Here is a 14,026-nt window from a genome sequence, read left to right as displayed (position 1 = left end):
CCCGCGCTTGCGTTCAGCTGGGGCGGGACCTACCCTGTCCTCCTGCTCTGCCTGCAGCTCCCGGACCCGCTCCTGGACTCCGGTCCGCGCCCGCTCCAGGTTTGCCGTCAAGCCGGTGATCTTGATCAGGTCCGACTGCTGGTCCGGAGGTGGCACAGCAATGTTCACCTGCGGAGGAGACAAACAGACAGACAGACAGGTAAAGGTGGCTCGACAGTCCGGAGGTCATGGGGGAAGGACATTCTTGCTATTGAGGGACTGCAGCGTAGGTTCACCAGGTTAATTCCCGGGATGGCGGGACTGTCATATGCTGAGAAAATGGAGCGTTTGGGCTTGTATACTCTGGAGTTTAGAAGGATGAGAGGGGATCTTATAAGGTCCCGTTGGAGGTGGGGACAATGTCGGAGGTTCTGTGTACAGATACTGGATAAAGGGAATAACATTTAGTACAAGATAAAGTCCGATTCAAGATAGTCTCTGATGAGGTTGATGGTAGCTCAGGACCACTCTGGTTGATAGGATGGTTCAGTTGGCTGATGACAGCTGGAATGAAATAGTGTCAGTGCACCTCGGAAGCAAAATGTTCTTAAAGCCAACTCCAAACCTACACCTATGTTTCTACATAGACCTATCCGTGGGGTGGTTGCATTTAGAAACATAGAAACATAGAAATTAGGTGCAGGAGTAGGCCATTCGGCCCTTCGAGCCTGCGCCATTCGCCATTCAATATGATCATGGCTGATCATCCAACTCAGTATCCCATCCCTGCCTTCTCTCCATACCCCCTGATCCCCTTGGCCACAAGGGCCACATCTAACTCCCTCTTAAATATAGCCAATGAACTGTGGCCTCGACTACCCTCTGTGGCAGAGAGTTCCAGAGATTCACCACTCTCTGTGTGAAAAAAGTTCTTCTCATCTCGGTTTTAAAGGATTTCCCCCTTATCCTTAAGCTGTGACCCCTTGTCCTGGACTTCCCCAACGTCGGGAACAATCTTCCTGCATCTAGCCTGTCCAACCCCTTAAGAATTTTGTAAGTTTCTATAAGATCCCCTCTCAATCTTCTAAATTCTAGAGAGTATAAACCAAGTCTATCCAGTATTTCTTCATAAGACAGTCCTGACATCCCAGGAATCAGTCTGGTGAACCGTCTCTGCACTCCCTCTATGGCAATAATGTCCTTCCTCAGATTTGGAGACCAAAACTGTACGCAATACTCCAGGTGTGGTCTCACCAAGACCCTGTACAACTGAGACCCTGTACAACATACTCTGGAGTTTAGAAGGATGCGTTCAAATTCAAGTGAGTTTATTGTCATGTGTCCCTGTCTTAGACAATGAAATTCTTGCTTTGCTTCAGCACACAGAACATAGTAGGCATTGACTACAGAACAGATCAGTGTGTCCATATACCATAATATAAATATATACACACATGAATAAATAAACTGGTAAAGTGCAAATGACAGAAAATGGGTTATTAATAATCAGAGTTTTGTCCGAGCCAGGTTTAATAACCTGATGGCTGTGGGGAAGTAGCTATTCCTGAACCTGGATGAAATGGGATCTTATTGAAACATATAAGATTATTAAGGGTTTAAGAAGGAACTGCAGATGCTGGAGAATCGAAGGTTACACAAAAAAAAGCTGGAGAAACTCAGCGGGTGCAGCAGCATCTATGGAGCGAAGGAAATAGGCAACGTTTCGGGCCGAAACCCTTCTTCAGACTTCAGAAGTTTATTAAGGGTTTGGACACGCTAGAGGCAGGAAACATGTTCCCGACGTTGGGGGGGAGTCCAGAACCAGGGGCCACACACGGTTTAAGAATAAGGAGCAAGCCCGTTAGAACGGAGACGAGGAAACGCTTTTTCTCACAGAGAGTGGTGAGTCTGTGGAATCCCGAGCTTGGATCTTATAGAAACATATAAAATTATAAAAGGACTGGACAAGCTAGATGCAGGAAAAATGTTCCCAATGTTGGGCCAGTCCAGAACCAGGGGCCACACACACACACAGTCTTAGAATAAAGGGGAGGTCATTTAAGACTGAGGTGAGAAAAAAACACTTTTTCACCCAGAGAGTTGTGAATTTGTGGAATTCCCTGCCACAGAGGGCAGTGGAGGCCAAGTCACTGGATGGATTTAAGAGAGTTAGTTAGATAGAGCTCTAGGGGCTAGTGGAATCAAGGGATGTGGGGAGAAGGCAGGCACGGGTTATTGATTGGGAACGATCAGCCATGATCACAATGAATGGCGAATGGTGCTGGCTCGAAGGGCCGAATGGCCTACTCCTGCATCTATTGTCTATTGAAACATCACGTAACCATGTTCTCCAGGGATGCTGCCTGACCACACCGAGTTACTCCAGCACTGATTCCTGGGATGTCAGGACTGTCTTATGAAGAAAGACTGGATAGACTTGGTTTATACTCTCTAGAATTTAGGAGATTGAGAGGGGATCTTATAGAAACTTACAAAATTCTTAAGGGGTTGGACAGGCTAGATGCAGGTAGATTGTTCCCGATGTTGGGGAAGTCCAGGACAAGGGGTCACAGCTTAAGGATAAGGGGGAAATCCTTTAAAACCGAGATGAGGAGAACTTTTTTCACACAGAGAGTGGTGAATCTCTGGAACTCTCTGCCACAGAGGGTAGTTGAGGCCACAGTTCATTGGCTATATTTAAGAGGGAGTTAGATGTGGCCCTTGTGGCCAAGGGGATCAGGGGGTATGGAGAGAAGGCAGGTACGGGATACTGAGTTGGATGATCAGCCATGATCATATTGAATGGCGAATGGTGCAGGCTCGAAGGGCCGAATGGCCTACTCCTGCACCTAATTTCTATGTTTCTATGTTTCTATGTTTGTATGTCTTTTTTTGGTTGTAGATTTGATGTTTCCACAGATCCAGTATATATTGAGCTACAGTACGACTCTGTGCCACCTGGTGGTGCTGTTGTGCAGGACGACACGGATGAATGGCGCCTGGCGGTCTTTCGAGAGGGAACATGCGCTGTCCGGGGGGGGGGGGGGGGGGGTGGAGGGGGGGGAATGTGTAGGAAAGAACTGCAGATGCTGGGTTCAATCGAAGGTAGATCAGCTGGCGGAGTAGCCTGGATGGGCCGAATGGCCTAATTCTGCTCCGCCGATCACCGACGAACTTGGACTTGCACGCACCTCGTATTCTTCCATCATCTTGCGGATACCGCTGCCCTTCTGCCCGATGATGTACCGATGCAGGTCGAACGGAACCTCCAGGTCCAGGGTGACGGGGACCAGGGCCTAGGAAGGTTCAAACAAGCTGCGTTAGATTCGCTCTACGATAAGTATCAACGTATACTTCTCGTGACTGCGATAGGCAGGGGCCGCCCCGGGCCGCGGAGTTTGAACCGGCCCGTGCGCGGAGCTCGGATTCAGCCGCGGGGACCCGTCGGGAGTCACAACATCGGAAGCCTGGATCGCCTCAACGCAGAGGGAGAACAAGGAGGGAAGAGACAAGGACTTTAAGGCTTTTGCCTTCCATCACAGTGAGGAGGTGCCTGGTAGATTCACTGTGGTGGATGTTAAATTGTGTTAAGTGTGTGTTCTGTTATTTTATTCTATGTTATGGCTGCAAGGCACGAAAAATTCGCACAGACTGAAAGGTCTGAATGACAATAAAGGATACTTCCTTCCGGGAGGGGGGGGGGGGGGTGGGGGGCAAGGGGGTAGCACGGAAGGGGGGGGGGGGGGGGAGAAACCTCATTGAAACTAACTACCGAATAGTGAAAGGCCCGGATGGAGTGGATGTGGAGAGGATGTTTCCACTAGTGGGAGAGTCCAACAGCAGAGGGCACAGCCTCAGAATTAAACGATGCTCCTTGAGGCATTTCTTCAGCCAGAGGGCGGTGAATCTGTGGAATTCATTGCCACACAGACGGCTGTGGAGGGCCACAAGTCAGTGGATATCTTTAAGGCAGAGACAGATAGATTCTTGATTAGTGCGGGTGTCAGGGGGTTACGGGGAGAAGGCAGGAGAATGGAGTTAGGGGGAGAGTTGGATCAGCAATGGCGGAGTCGACTTGAAGGGCCGAATGGCCTAATTCTGCTCCAATCACTTATGATAATTGTTTTGCTTGTGTTGTGGTGGTGGGTTTGTTGATATTGTTTTGTATCTTCTTCATATTATTGTACATAAATGATTCAAATTTATTTTTTGTTTTAGAAAAAAGTTAAGGAGAGCGAGGGGTGTGGAGAAGGGGGGGGGGGGGAGATAGATAGGGGGGGTGGGGACATAGAGAGGGGGGGGGTGGAGAGAGGGGGGGGTGGGGACATAGAGAGGGGGGGGGGGGGGAGAGGGGGGGGTGGGGACGTAGAGGGAGGGGGGGGGGGGGAGAGAGGAGAGGGGGGGTGGGGTGGAGAGAGGGGGGGGGTGGGGACCATAGAGAGGGGGGGGGGTGGAGAGAGAGGGGGGGGTGAGAGAGGGGGGGGGGGGGAGAGAGGGGGGGGGGGGGGCAGAGAGGGGGGGGGTGGGGACATAGAGAGGGGGGGGGGGTGGAGAGAGAGGGGGGGGCGGTGAGAGAGAGAGGGGGGAGGGGGGTGGGGGGGCATAGAGAGGGGGGGGTGGGAGGAGGGGGTGGGGGGGTGGAGGAGGGGGGGGGTGGGGGTGGGGGTGGAGGTGGGAGACATAGAGAGGGGGGGGGTGGGGGGTGGGGACATAGAGAGGGGGGGGTGTGGACATAGAGAGAGGGGGGGGGGGGTGGAGAGAGGGGGGGTTGGGGGGGGGGGAGTAGAGGGGGGGGGGTGGAGAGAGGGGGGGTGGGGGGACATAGAGGGGGGGGGGTGGAGAGAGGGGGGGGGGGGACATAGAGAGGGGGGGTGGGGACATAGGGGGGGGGGGTGGAGAGGGGGGGGGGGGAAGGGAGAGGGGGGGGGGAGAGGGGGGGGGGGTGGGGACAGGGGGGGGGAGAGGGGGGGGGTGGAGAGAGGGGGGGGGGGGGGAGAGAGGGGGGGGGGGTGGGGGACATGAGAGGGGGGGGGGGGGGACCGAGAGGGGGGGGGGAGAGAGGGGGGGGGTGGGGGGGACATAGAGAGGGGGGGGGGTGGAGAGAGGGGGGGTGGGAGGAGAGGGGGGTGGGGACATAGAGGGGGGGGGTGGGAGAGAGGGGGGGGTGGGGACATAGAGGGGGGGGGGTGGAGGTGAGGGGGGGGGGGGGGGGTGGGGGGGGGTGTGGGAGAGGGGGGGGGGGGGGGACGTAGAGGGGGGGGGTGGGGGACATAGAGGGGGGGGTGGGGACATAGAGAGGGGGGGGGTGGAGAGAGGGGGGGTGGAGGGAGGGGGGTGGGGACATAGAGGGGGGGGGTGTGGAGAGGTGGGGGGTGGGGACAGAGGGGACATAGAGGAGGGGGGGGGTGGACCGAGAGGGGGGGGTGGGGACGTAGAGAGGGGGGAAGAGTGGGGGGTGGGGGACATAGAGGGGGGGGGTGGAGAGAGAGGGGGGGGTGGGGACATAGAGGGGGGGGGGGGAGGAGGGGAGGGGGGAGAGTAGAGAGGGGGGGCGGGGAGTAGAGAGGGGGGGGTGGGGACCATAGAGGGGGGGTGGGGACATAGAGAGGGGGGGGGTGGAGAGAGGGGGGGTGGGAGAGAGGGGGGGTGGGGACATAGAGGGGGGGGGTGGAGGAGAGGGGAGGGGGGGGAGAGGGAGGGGGGAGAGGGGGGGGGGTGGAGAGAGGGGGGGTGGGGACATAGAGGGGGGGGGACCTAGAGGGAGGGAGGGGGGGGGGAACGAGGAGGGGGGGAGAGAGGGGGGGGGTGGAGGGGGGGGGGGGGGGGAGTGGGGACCAGTAGAGAGGGGGGAGAGGGGGGGTGGACAGAGAGGGGGGGAGGAGGGGGGGTGGAGAGGGGGGGGGGTGGAGAGAGGGGGGGGTGGAGAGAGGGGGGGGGGGGGGTGGTGGAGAGGGGGGGGGTGGGGAGAGGAGAGAGGGGGGGGGGTGGACATAGAGAGGGGGGGTGGAGAGAGAGGGGGGGGTGGGGACGTAGAGAGGGGGGGGTGGAGGGAGAGGGGGGGGGGGGGGGGGACTAGAGGGGGGGGGATGTGGAGAGAGGGGGGGGGTGGGAGATAGAGGTGGTGGGGGGGTGGAGGGAGAGGGGGGGGGGTGGGCGGAGGAGGGGGGGGGGGGGGGAGAGAGGGGGGGGGGGGGACATAGAGGAGAGGGGGGGGGGGGGGGAGAGGGGGGGGGTGGGGGGAGGGGGAGGAGAGAGGGGGAAGGGAGAGAGGGGGGGGGGACAGTGGAGGGGGGGGGGGTGGAGGGGGGACAGAGAGGGAGGGGGTAGGAGAGAGGGGGGGGGGGAGAGAGGGGGGGTGGGGGGAGGGGTGGAGAGAGGGGGGGTGGAGAGAGGGGGGGGATGAGAGGAATGGACATGGAGAGGGGGCGAGGGAGGGTCCCGTAGATCCTGTGTGAGGGGGGTGTGAGGGGGGGGGTGGAGAGAGGGGGGGGGTGGGAAGACGGGGACGTACCAACAATGCATCACTGCAGTCGCGCCCCCTCCACACTTCTCCTTCCGGGAGGAGATGACGATGACGTCGCACTTCCTGGGTGCGTGCTCCGTCTCCCGGAGGTCAGAGTTCAGGTCGCCATTCTCCTGAGGGTGGGGGTCCGCGCCTGTTCGACGGGTAAGAAGCAACGGCAGGGTTAGGAGTAGGGGGCGGACTCAACTCAGCGGGACGGGCAGCGTCTCTGGAGAGAAGGAACGGGCGACGTTATCGGGTCGGGACCCTTCTTTGGACTGAGAGTCCGGGGGTGGAGGGAGATATGGGAAGGGGCGAGGCGTGAAAACGGCGGATCAAAGGGGACGACGATCAGGGAAATATCGAAGGGAGCAGGGAGGTTCTACTGCAGTTGTACAGGGTCTTGGTGAGACCACACCTGGAGTATTGCGTACAGTTTTGGTCTCTCTAATCTGAGGAAAGATATTCTTGCCATAGAGGGAATACAGAGAAGGTTCACCAGACTGATTCCTGGGATGGCAGGACTTTCATATGAAGAAAGACTGGATAGACCCGGCTTGTACTCGCTAGAATTTAGAAGATTGAGGGGGGATCTTATAGAAACGTACAAAATTCTTAAGGGATTGGACAGGCTAGATGCAGGAAGATTGTTCCCGATGTTGGGGAAGTCCAGAACAAGGGGTCACACACAGTTTAAGGATAAAGGGGAAATCTTTTAGGACCGAGATGAGGAAAACTTTTTTCACACAGAGAGTGGTGAATCTGTGGAATTCTCTCCCACAGAAGGTAGTTGAGGCCACACAGTTCATTGGCTATATTTAAGAGGGAGTTAGATGTGGCCCTTGTGGCTAAAGGGATCAGGGGGTATGGAGAGAAGGCAGGGATGGGATACTGAGTTGGATGATCAGCCGTGATCATATTGAATGGCGGTGCAGGCTCGAAGGGCCGAATGGCCTCTTACTCCTGCACCTATTTTCTATGTTTCTATGTCACGACCCGAAACGTCACCTGTACCTTCTCTCCACAGATGCCGCCTGACCCACAAAGATCCAGCTTTTTTGGAGTCTATTTTTGGGATGGTTCGTACAGGGTCTTGGTGAGACCACACCTGGAGTATTGCGTACAGTTTTGGCCTCCTAATCTGAGGAAAGACATTCTTGCCATAGAGATAGTACAGAGAAGGTTCACCAGACTGATTCCTGGCTGAGGGGGAAAGTTGACCACGGGGCTACTCCTGCACCTATTGTTTATTGGGACATGGGAGGAAACCGGAGCACCCGCGTGCAAACTCCACACAGACAGCAATCAAACCCGGGTCTCTCTACCCGCTGCGGCACGGTTTGATCGTTGTTTGTCTCCGTCCGGTAAGCCAGTTCGACTTCGAAAGACTCTCTTGGTCCCACGAGCAGTGGTTAGAACGGAGAAGCTGCGAAACAAACATCATCCTACGTAGACGAGGCTCTCGGCCTCATTAACGAGGTTGAAAAACGCACCCTAAATGGAGCCCTGGACTCCCCGGAGAGATGCCATTCACGGCTTGCCGTGCCGCTCAATCAGATTGGCCACACTTGGGGAGTGGCACCAAAATGCCATTGGAAGTCTGCACAGGGAGTGCAGAGACGGTTCACCAGATTGATTCCTGGGATGTCAGGACTGTCTTATGAAGAAAGACTGGATAGACTTGGTTTATACTCTCTAGAATTTAGGAGATTGAGGGGGGATCTTATAGAAACTTACAAAATTCTTAAGGGGTTGGACAGGCTAGATGCAGGAAGATTGTTCCCGATGTTGGGGAAGTCCAGGACAAGGGGTCACAGCTTAAGGATAAGGGGGAAATCTTTTAAAACGAGATGAGAAGAACTTTTTTCACACAGAGAGTGGTGAATCTCTGGAACTCTCTGCCACAGAGGGTAGTTGAGGCCACACAGTTCATTGGCTATATTTAAGAGGGAGTTACATGTGGCCCTTGTGGCTAAGGGGATCAGGGGGTATGGAGAGAAGGCAGGTACAGGATACTGAGTTGGATGATCAGCCATGATCATATTGAATGGTGGTGCAGGCTCGAAGGGCCGAATGGCCTCTACTCCTGCACCTATTTTCTATGTTTCTATGTATTTAAGAGGGAGTTAGATGTGGCCCTTGTGGCTACAGGGATCAGGGGGTACGGAGAGAAGGCAGGGATGGGATACTGAGTTGGATGATCAGCCATGATCATATTGAATGGCGGTGCAGGCTCGAAGGGCCGAATGGCCTCTACTCCTGCACCTATTTTCTATGTTTCTATGTTTTTAAGAGGGAGTTAGATGTGGCCCTTGTGGCTACAGGGATCAGGGGGTACGGAGAGAAGGCAGGGATGGGATACTGAGTAGGATGATCAACCATGATCATATTGAATGGCGAATGGTGCAGGCTCGAAGGGCCGAATGGCCTCTACTCCTGCACCTATTTTCTATGTTTCTATGTTTCTAATGTGATCATGGCTGATCATCACTCAGCGGGACAGGCAGCATCTCCGGAGGGAAGGAGGCATAGAGACCCTTCTTCCATTCTTGCACAACCTCTTTATAACAATTTGGTCCCCTAATTTGAGGAAGGACATACTTGCTATTAGAAACATAGAAATTAGGTGCAGGAGTAGGCCATTCGGCCCTTCGAGCCTGCACCGCCATTCAATATGATCATGGCTGATCATCCAACTCAGTATCCCGTACCTGCCTTCTCTCCATACCCCCTGATCCCCTTAGCCACAAGGGCCACATGTAACTCCCTCTTAAATATAGCCAATGAAGTGGCCTCAACTACCCTCTGTGGCAGAGAGTTCCAGAGATTCACCACTCTCTGTGTGAAAAAAGTTCTTCTCATCTCGGTTTTAAAGGATTTCCCCTTTATCCTTAAGCTGTGACCCCTTGTCCTGGACTTCCCTAACATCGGGAGCAATCTTCCTGCATCTAGCCTGTCTAACCCCTTAAGAATTTTGTAAGTTTCTATAAGATCCCCTCTCAATCTCCTAAATTCTAGAGAGTATAAACCAAGTCTATCCAGTCTTTCTTCATAAGACAGTCCTGACATCCCAGGAATCAGTCTGGTGAACCTTCTCTGCACTCCCTCCCTATTGAGGGAGCCCAGCGTAGGACTCCTGCACCTATTGTCTATGTTTCTGTGAATGTCTATGTACGCATGCCCCTGCACATAATGTATATGGTCTCTAAACTAAACTATGGGTTTTTCAGCTGCAGGGGGCCATTCGGCCCATCGAAGGGGTACCTTGGTTGTCATCGCGTTCGGGAAACTTGATCTGCACGTCGAACTCGCGGGTGATCTGCTGCACCTTGGATCCCTTGAGTCCCATGACCGCCCGATGGAAGCGCTGGGCGATCACACACTCCAGGGTCACCTGGGCCTCCTGTGGCAGAGAAACAAACAGCGGTCATCATAGAAACATAGAAATTAGATGCAGGAGTAGAGGCCATTCGGTCCTTCGAGCCTGCACCATTCGCCATTCAATATGATCATGGCTGATCATCCAACTCAGTATCCCGTACCTGCCTTCTCTCCATACCCCCTGATCCCCTTAGCCACAAGGGCCACATCTAACTCCCTCTTAAATATAGCCAATGAACTGTGTGGCCTCAACTAAATTGAATTGAATTTCCTTTATTGTGGCAGAGAAACAAACAGCGATCATAGAAACATAGAAACATAGAAATTAGGTGCAGGAGTAGAGGCCATTCTACCCTCTGCGGCAGAGAGTTCCAGAGATTCACCACTCTCTGTGTGAAAAAAGTTCTTCTCATCTCGGTTTTAAAGGATTTCCCCCTTATCCTTAAGCTGTGACCCCTTGTCCTGGACTTCCCCAACATCGGGAACAATCTTCCTGCATCTAGCCTGTCCAACCCCTTAAGAATTTTGTAAGTTTCTATAAGATCTCCTCTCAATCTTCTAAATTCTAGAGAGTATAAACCAAGTCTATCCAGTCTTTCTTCATAAGACAGTCCTGACATCCCAGGAATCAGTCTGGTGAACCGTCTCTGCACTCCCTCTATGGCAATAATGTCCTTCCTCAGATTAGGAGACCAAAACTGTACGCAATACTCCAGGTGTGGTCTCACCAAGACCCTGTACAAGATCAGAGCAAGCGGAGACACACGGTGCTCAGCGGGCCAGGCGGCATCTCTCAGGAACAATCGGCCACCAAGACTACAAGACCTACACCAAACCCAAACCAATTAGGAGCAGACGAGGGCATTCGATCCAATTTATGATCCCAGCTACAAAGACAGACGTGTACAGTAATTCGTTCTTCCCCCGCTCAATTAAAGCATGGAATAATCTCCACACAACTACAGTTACCCAACCAGATGCAACTACATTTAAAGTAGCTCTTTCTTCCCAATAACCCTTTCTGGCTTAAGCCCTCCCTTCCACCACCTCCAGTTTACATTCCATTTGGAATATTTTGGAGGACCAAGGAACCAAGAACTAGAGACATAGAAATGTGTGAACAATAGGTGCAGGAGGAGGCCATTCGGCCCCTTCAAGCCAGCACCACCATTCAACAGACAATAGACAATAAGTGCAGGAGTAGGCCATTCGGCCCCTTCGAGCCAGCACCACCATTCAATAGACAAAGACAATGAGTGCAGGAGTAGGCCATTCGGCCCCTTCAAGCCAGCACCGTCATTCAATAGACAATAGATAATAGGTGCAGGAGTAGAGAGGCCATTCGGCTCCTTCGAGCCAGCACCACCATTCAATGTCATCATGGCTGATCATCCCCAATCAGTACCCCGTTCCTGCCTTCTCCCCATATCCCCTGACTCCGCTATCTTTAAGAACCCTGTCTAGCTCTCTCTTGAAAGTATCCAGAGAACCGGCCTCCACCGCCCTCTGAGGCAGAGAATTCCACAGACTCACAACTCGCTTGTGAGAAAAAGTGTTTCCTCGTCTCCGTTCTAAATGGCCGACCCCTTATTCTTAAACTGTGTGTGTGTGGCCCCTGATTCTGGACTCCCCCAAGAGAGAGCTAGATAGAGGGATTACAGAGAAGGTTCACCAGGCTGATTCCTGGGATGGCAGGACTGTCATATGAAGAGAGACTGGATAGACTCGGCTTGTACTCGCTAGAATTTAGAAGATTGAGGGGGGATCTTATAGAAACTTCCAAAATTCTTAAGGGGGTGCAGCAGCATCTATGGAGCGAAGGAAATAGGCAACGTTTCGGCCCGAAACCCTTCCGGGTTTCGTCCCGAAACGTTGCCTATTTCCTTCAGGGTTTCGGCCCGAAATGTCGCCTATTTTCTTCGCTCCATAGATGCTGCTGCACCCGCTCCAGCAATTCTGTGTACCTTCGATCTTCCAGCATCTGCAGTTCCTTCTTGAACAAAATTCTTAAGGGGTTGGACAGGCTAGATGCAGGAAGATTGTTCCCGACGTTGGGGTGTTTTCTACACGGAGAGTGGTGAATCTGTGGAATTCTCTGCCACAGAAGGTAGTTGAGGCCACACAGTTCATTGGCGATATTTAAGAGGGAGTTAGATGTGGCCCTTGTGGTTAAAGGGATCAGGGGGTATGGAGAGAAGGCAGGGATGGAATACTGAGTTGGATGATCAGCCATGATAGAAACATAGAAATTAGGTGCAGGAGTAGGCCATTCGGCCCTTCGAGCCTGCACCGCCATTCAATATGATCATGGCTGATCATCCAACTCAGTATCCCGTACCTGCCTTCTCTCCATACCCTCTGATCCCCTTAGCCACATCTAACTCCCTCTTAAATATAGACAATGAACTGGCCTCGACTACCCTCTGCGGCAGAGAGTTCCAGAGATTCACCACTCTCTGTGTGAAAAAAGTTCTTCTCATCTCGGTTTTAAAGGATTTCCCCCTTATCCTTAAGCTGTGACCCCTTGTCCTGGACTTCCCCAACATCGGGAGCAATCTTCCTGCATCTAGCCTGTCCAACCCCTTAAGAATTTTGTAAGTTTCTATAATATCCCCTCTCAATCTCCTAAATTCTAGAGAGTATAAACCAAGTCTATCCAGTCTTTCTTCATAAGACAGTCCTGCCCTCCCAGGAATCAGTCTGGTGAACCTTCTCTGCACTCCCTCTATGGCAATAATGTCCTTCCTCAGATTTGGAGACCAAAACTGTACGCAATACTCCAGGTGTGGTCTCACCGGGACCCTGTACAACTGCAGTAGAACCTCCCTGCTCCTATACTCAAATCCTATGAAAGCTAACATACCATTGGCTTTCTTTACTGCCTGCTGCACCTGCATGCCTACCTTCAATGACTGGTGTACCATGACCCCCAGGTCTCGCTGCATCTCCCCCTTTCCCAATCGGCCACCATTTAGATAATAGTCTGCTTTCCTGTTTTTGCCACCAAAATGGATAACCTCACATTTATCCACATTATACTGCATCTGCCAAACATTTGCCCACTCACCCAGCCTATCCAAGTCACCTTGCAGTCTCCTAGCATCCTCCTCACAGCTAACACTGTCCCCCAGCTTAGTGTCATCCGCAAACTTGGGAGATATTGCCTTCAATTCCCTCATCCAGATCATTAATATATATTGTAAATAGCTGTGGTCCCAGCACTGAGCCTTGCGGTACCCCACTAGTCACTGCCTGCCATTGTGAAAAGGACCCGTTTACTCCTACTCTTTGCTTCCTGTTTGCCAGCCAGTTCTCTATCCACATCAGTACTGAACCCCCAATGCCGTGTGCTTTAAGTTTGTCTACTAATCTCTTATGTGGGACCTTGTCGAAAGCCTTCTGAAAGTCCAGATACACCACATCCACTGGTTCTCCCCTATCCACGCTACTAGTTACATCCTCGAAGAATTCTATAAGATTCGTCAGACATGATTTACCTTTCGTAAATCCATGCTGACTTTGTCCAATGATTTCACCACTTTCCAAATGTGCTGCTATCCCATCTTTAATAACTGACTCTAGCACTTTCCCCACTACCGATGTTAGACTAGCTGTGGTCCCAGCACTGAGCCTTGTGGTACCCCACTAGTCACTGCCTGCCATTGTGAAAAGGACCCGTTTACTCCTACTCTTTGCTTCCTGTTTGCCAGCCAGTTCTCTATCCACATCAATACTGAACCCCCAATGTCGTGTGCTTTATCAGGGGGTATGGAGGAGAGAAGGCAAGGATGGGATACTGAGTTGGATGATCAGCCGTGATCATATTGAATGGCGGTGGCAAACCCTCCCCCCCTCTACCCCACCCCACCCCCACCGTTGACGACTCTCACCAAGTCCCCGATGATCTCCTGTATGCGTCGTTTTGCCGCCTCCACGCAGTCCTTGGCCCCCTTGAGCATCACGCGGTCGCTCTGCACGCCGGTGCGGGGGAAGCTGACCGTCACTCCTCCGTACTCCTCGGCGATCTCCCGCAGCACCTGGCCGCGCCGCGCCACAAAGTGCCGGTGGTACCTGGGCTCCACCACCATCAGGTCTTCAATCACGTTGTCCTGCGGGGAGAGACGGCAACGGGGGGGGAGGGGTGTGAACCGGGGCCTCGCCGAA

General features: G+C 53.4%; 1 protein-coding gene across 1 annotated transcript in view; it reads right to left on the bottom strand.

Moving 5' to 3' along the window:
- The window catches only part of LOC129694310 (vigilin-like), a gene marked incomplete at its 3' end in the record, with an annotated part of 85,359 nt that overhangs the window by 10,259 nt on the left and 61,074 nt on the right, over positions 1-14,026 (bottom strand). Inside the window, exons 16-20 of the mRNA XM_055631014.1 lie at positions 13,753-13,971; positions 9,746-9,884; positions 6,505-6,635; positions 3,171-3,275; positions 34-168 (exon numbers count right to left, since the gene is read on the bottom strand). Coding sequence (XP_055486989.1) covers positions 34-168; positions 3,171-3,275; positions 6,505-6,635; positions 9,746-9,884; positions 13,753-13,971 — 729 coding nt within the window. The remainder of the gene's footprint in view (positions 1-33; positions 169-3,170; positions 3,276-6,504; positions 6,636-9,745; positions 9,885-13,752; positions 13,972-14,026) is intronic.

This window comes from Leucoraja erinacea, unplaced genomic scaffold (assembly GCF_028641065.1).
Source record: "Leucoraja erinacea ecotype New England unplaced genomic scaffold, Leri_hhj_1 Leri_615S, whole genome shotgun sequence".
In the NCBI taxonomy this organism is placed as follows: domain Eukaryota; kingdom Metazoa; phylum Chordata; class Chondrichthyes; order Rajiformes; family Rajidae; genus Leucoraja; species Leucoraja erinaceus.
The sequence above is the reverse complement of the archived record's forward strand: the minus strand, read 5'-3'. Positions and strand labels throughout refer to the sequence as shown.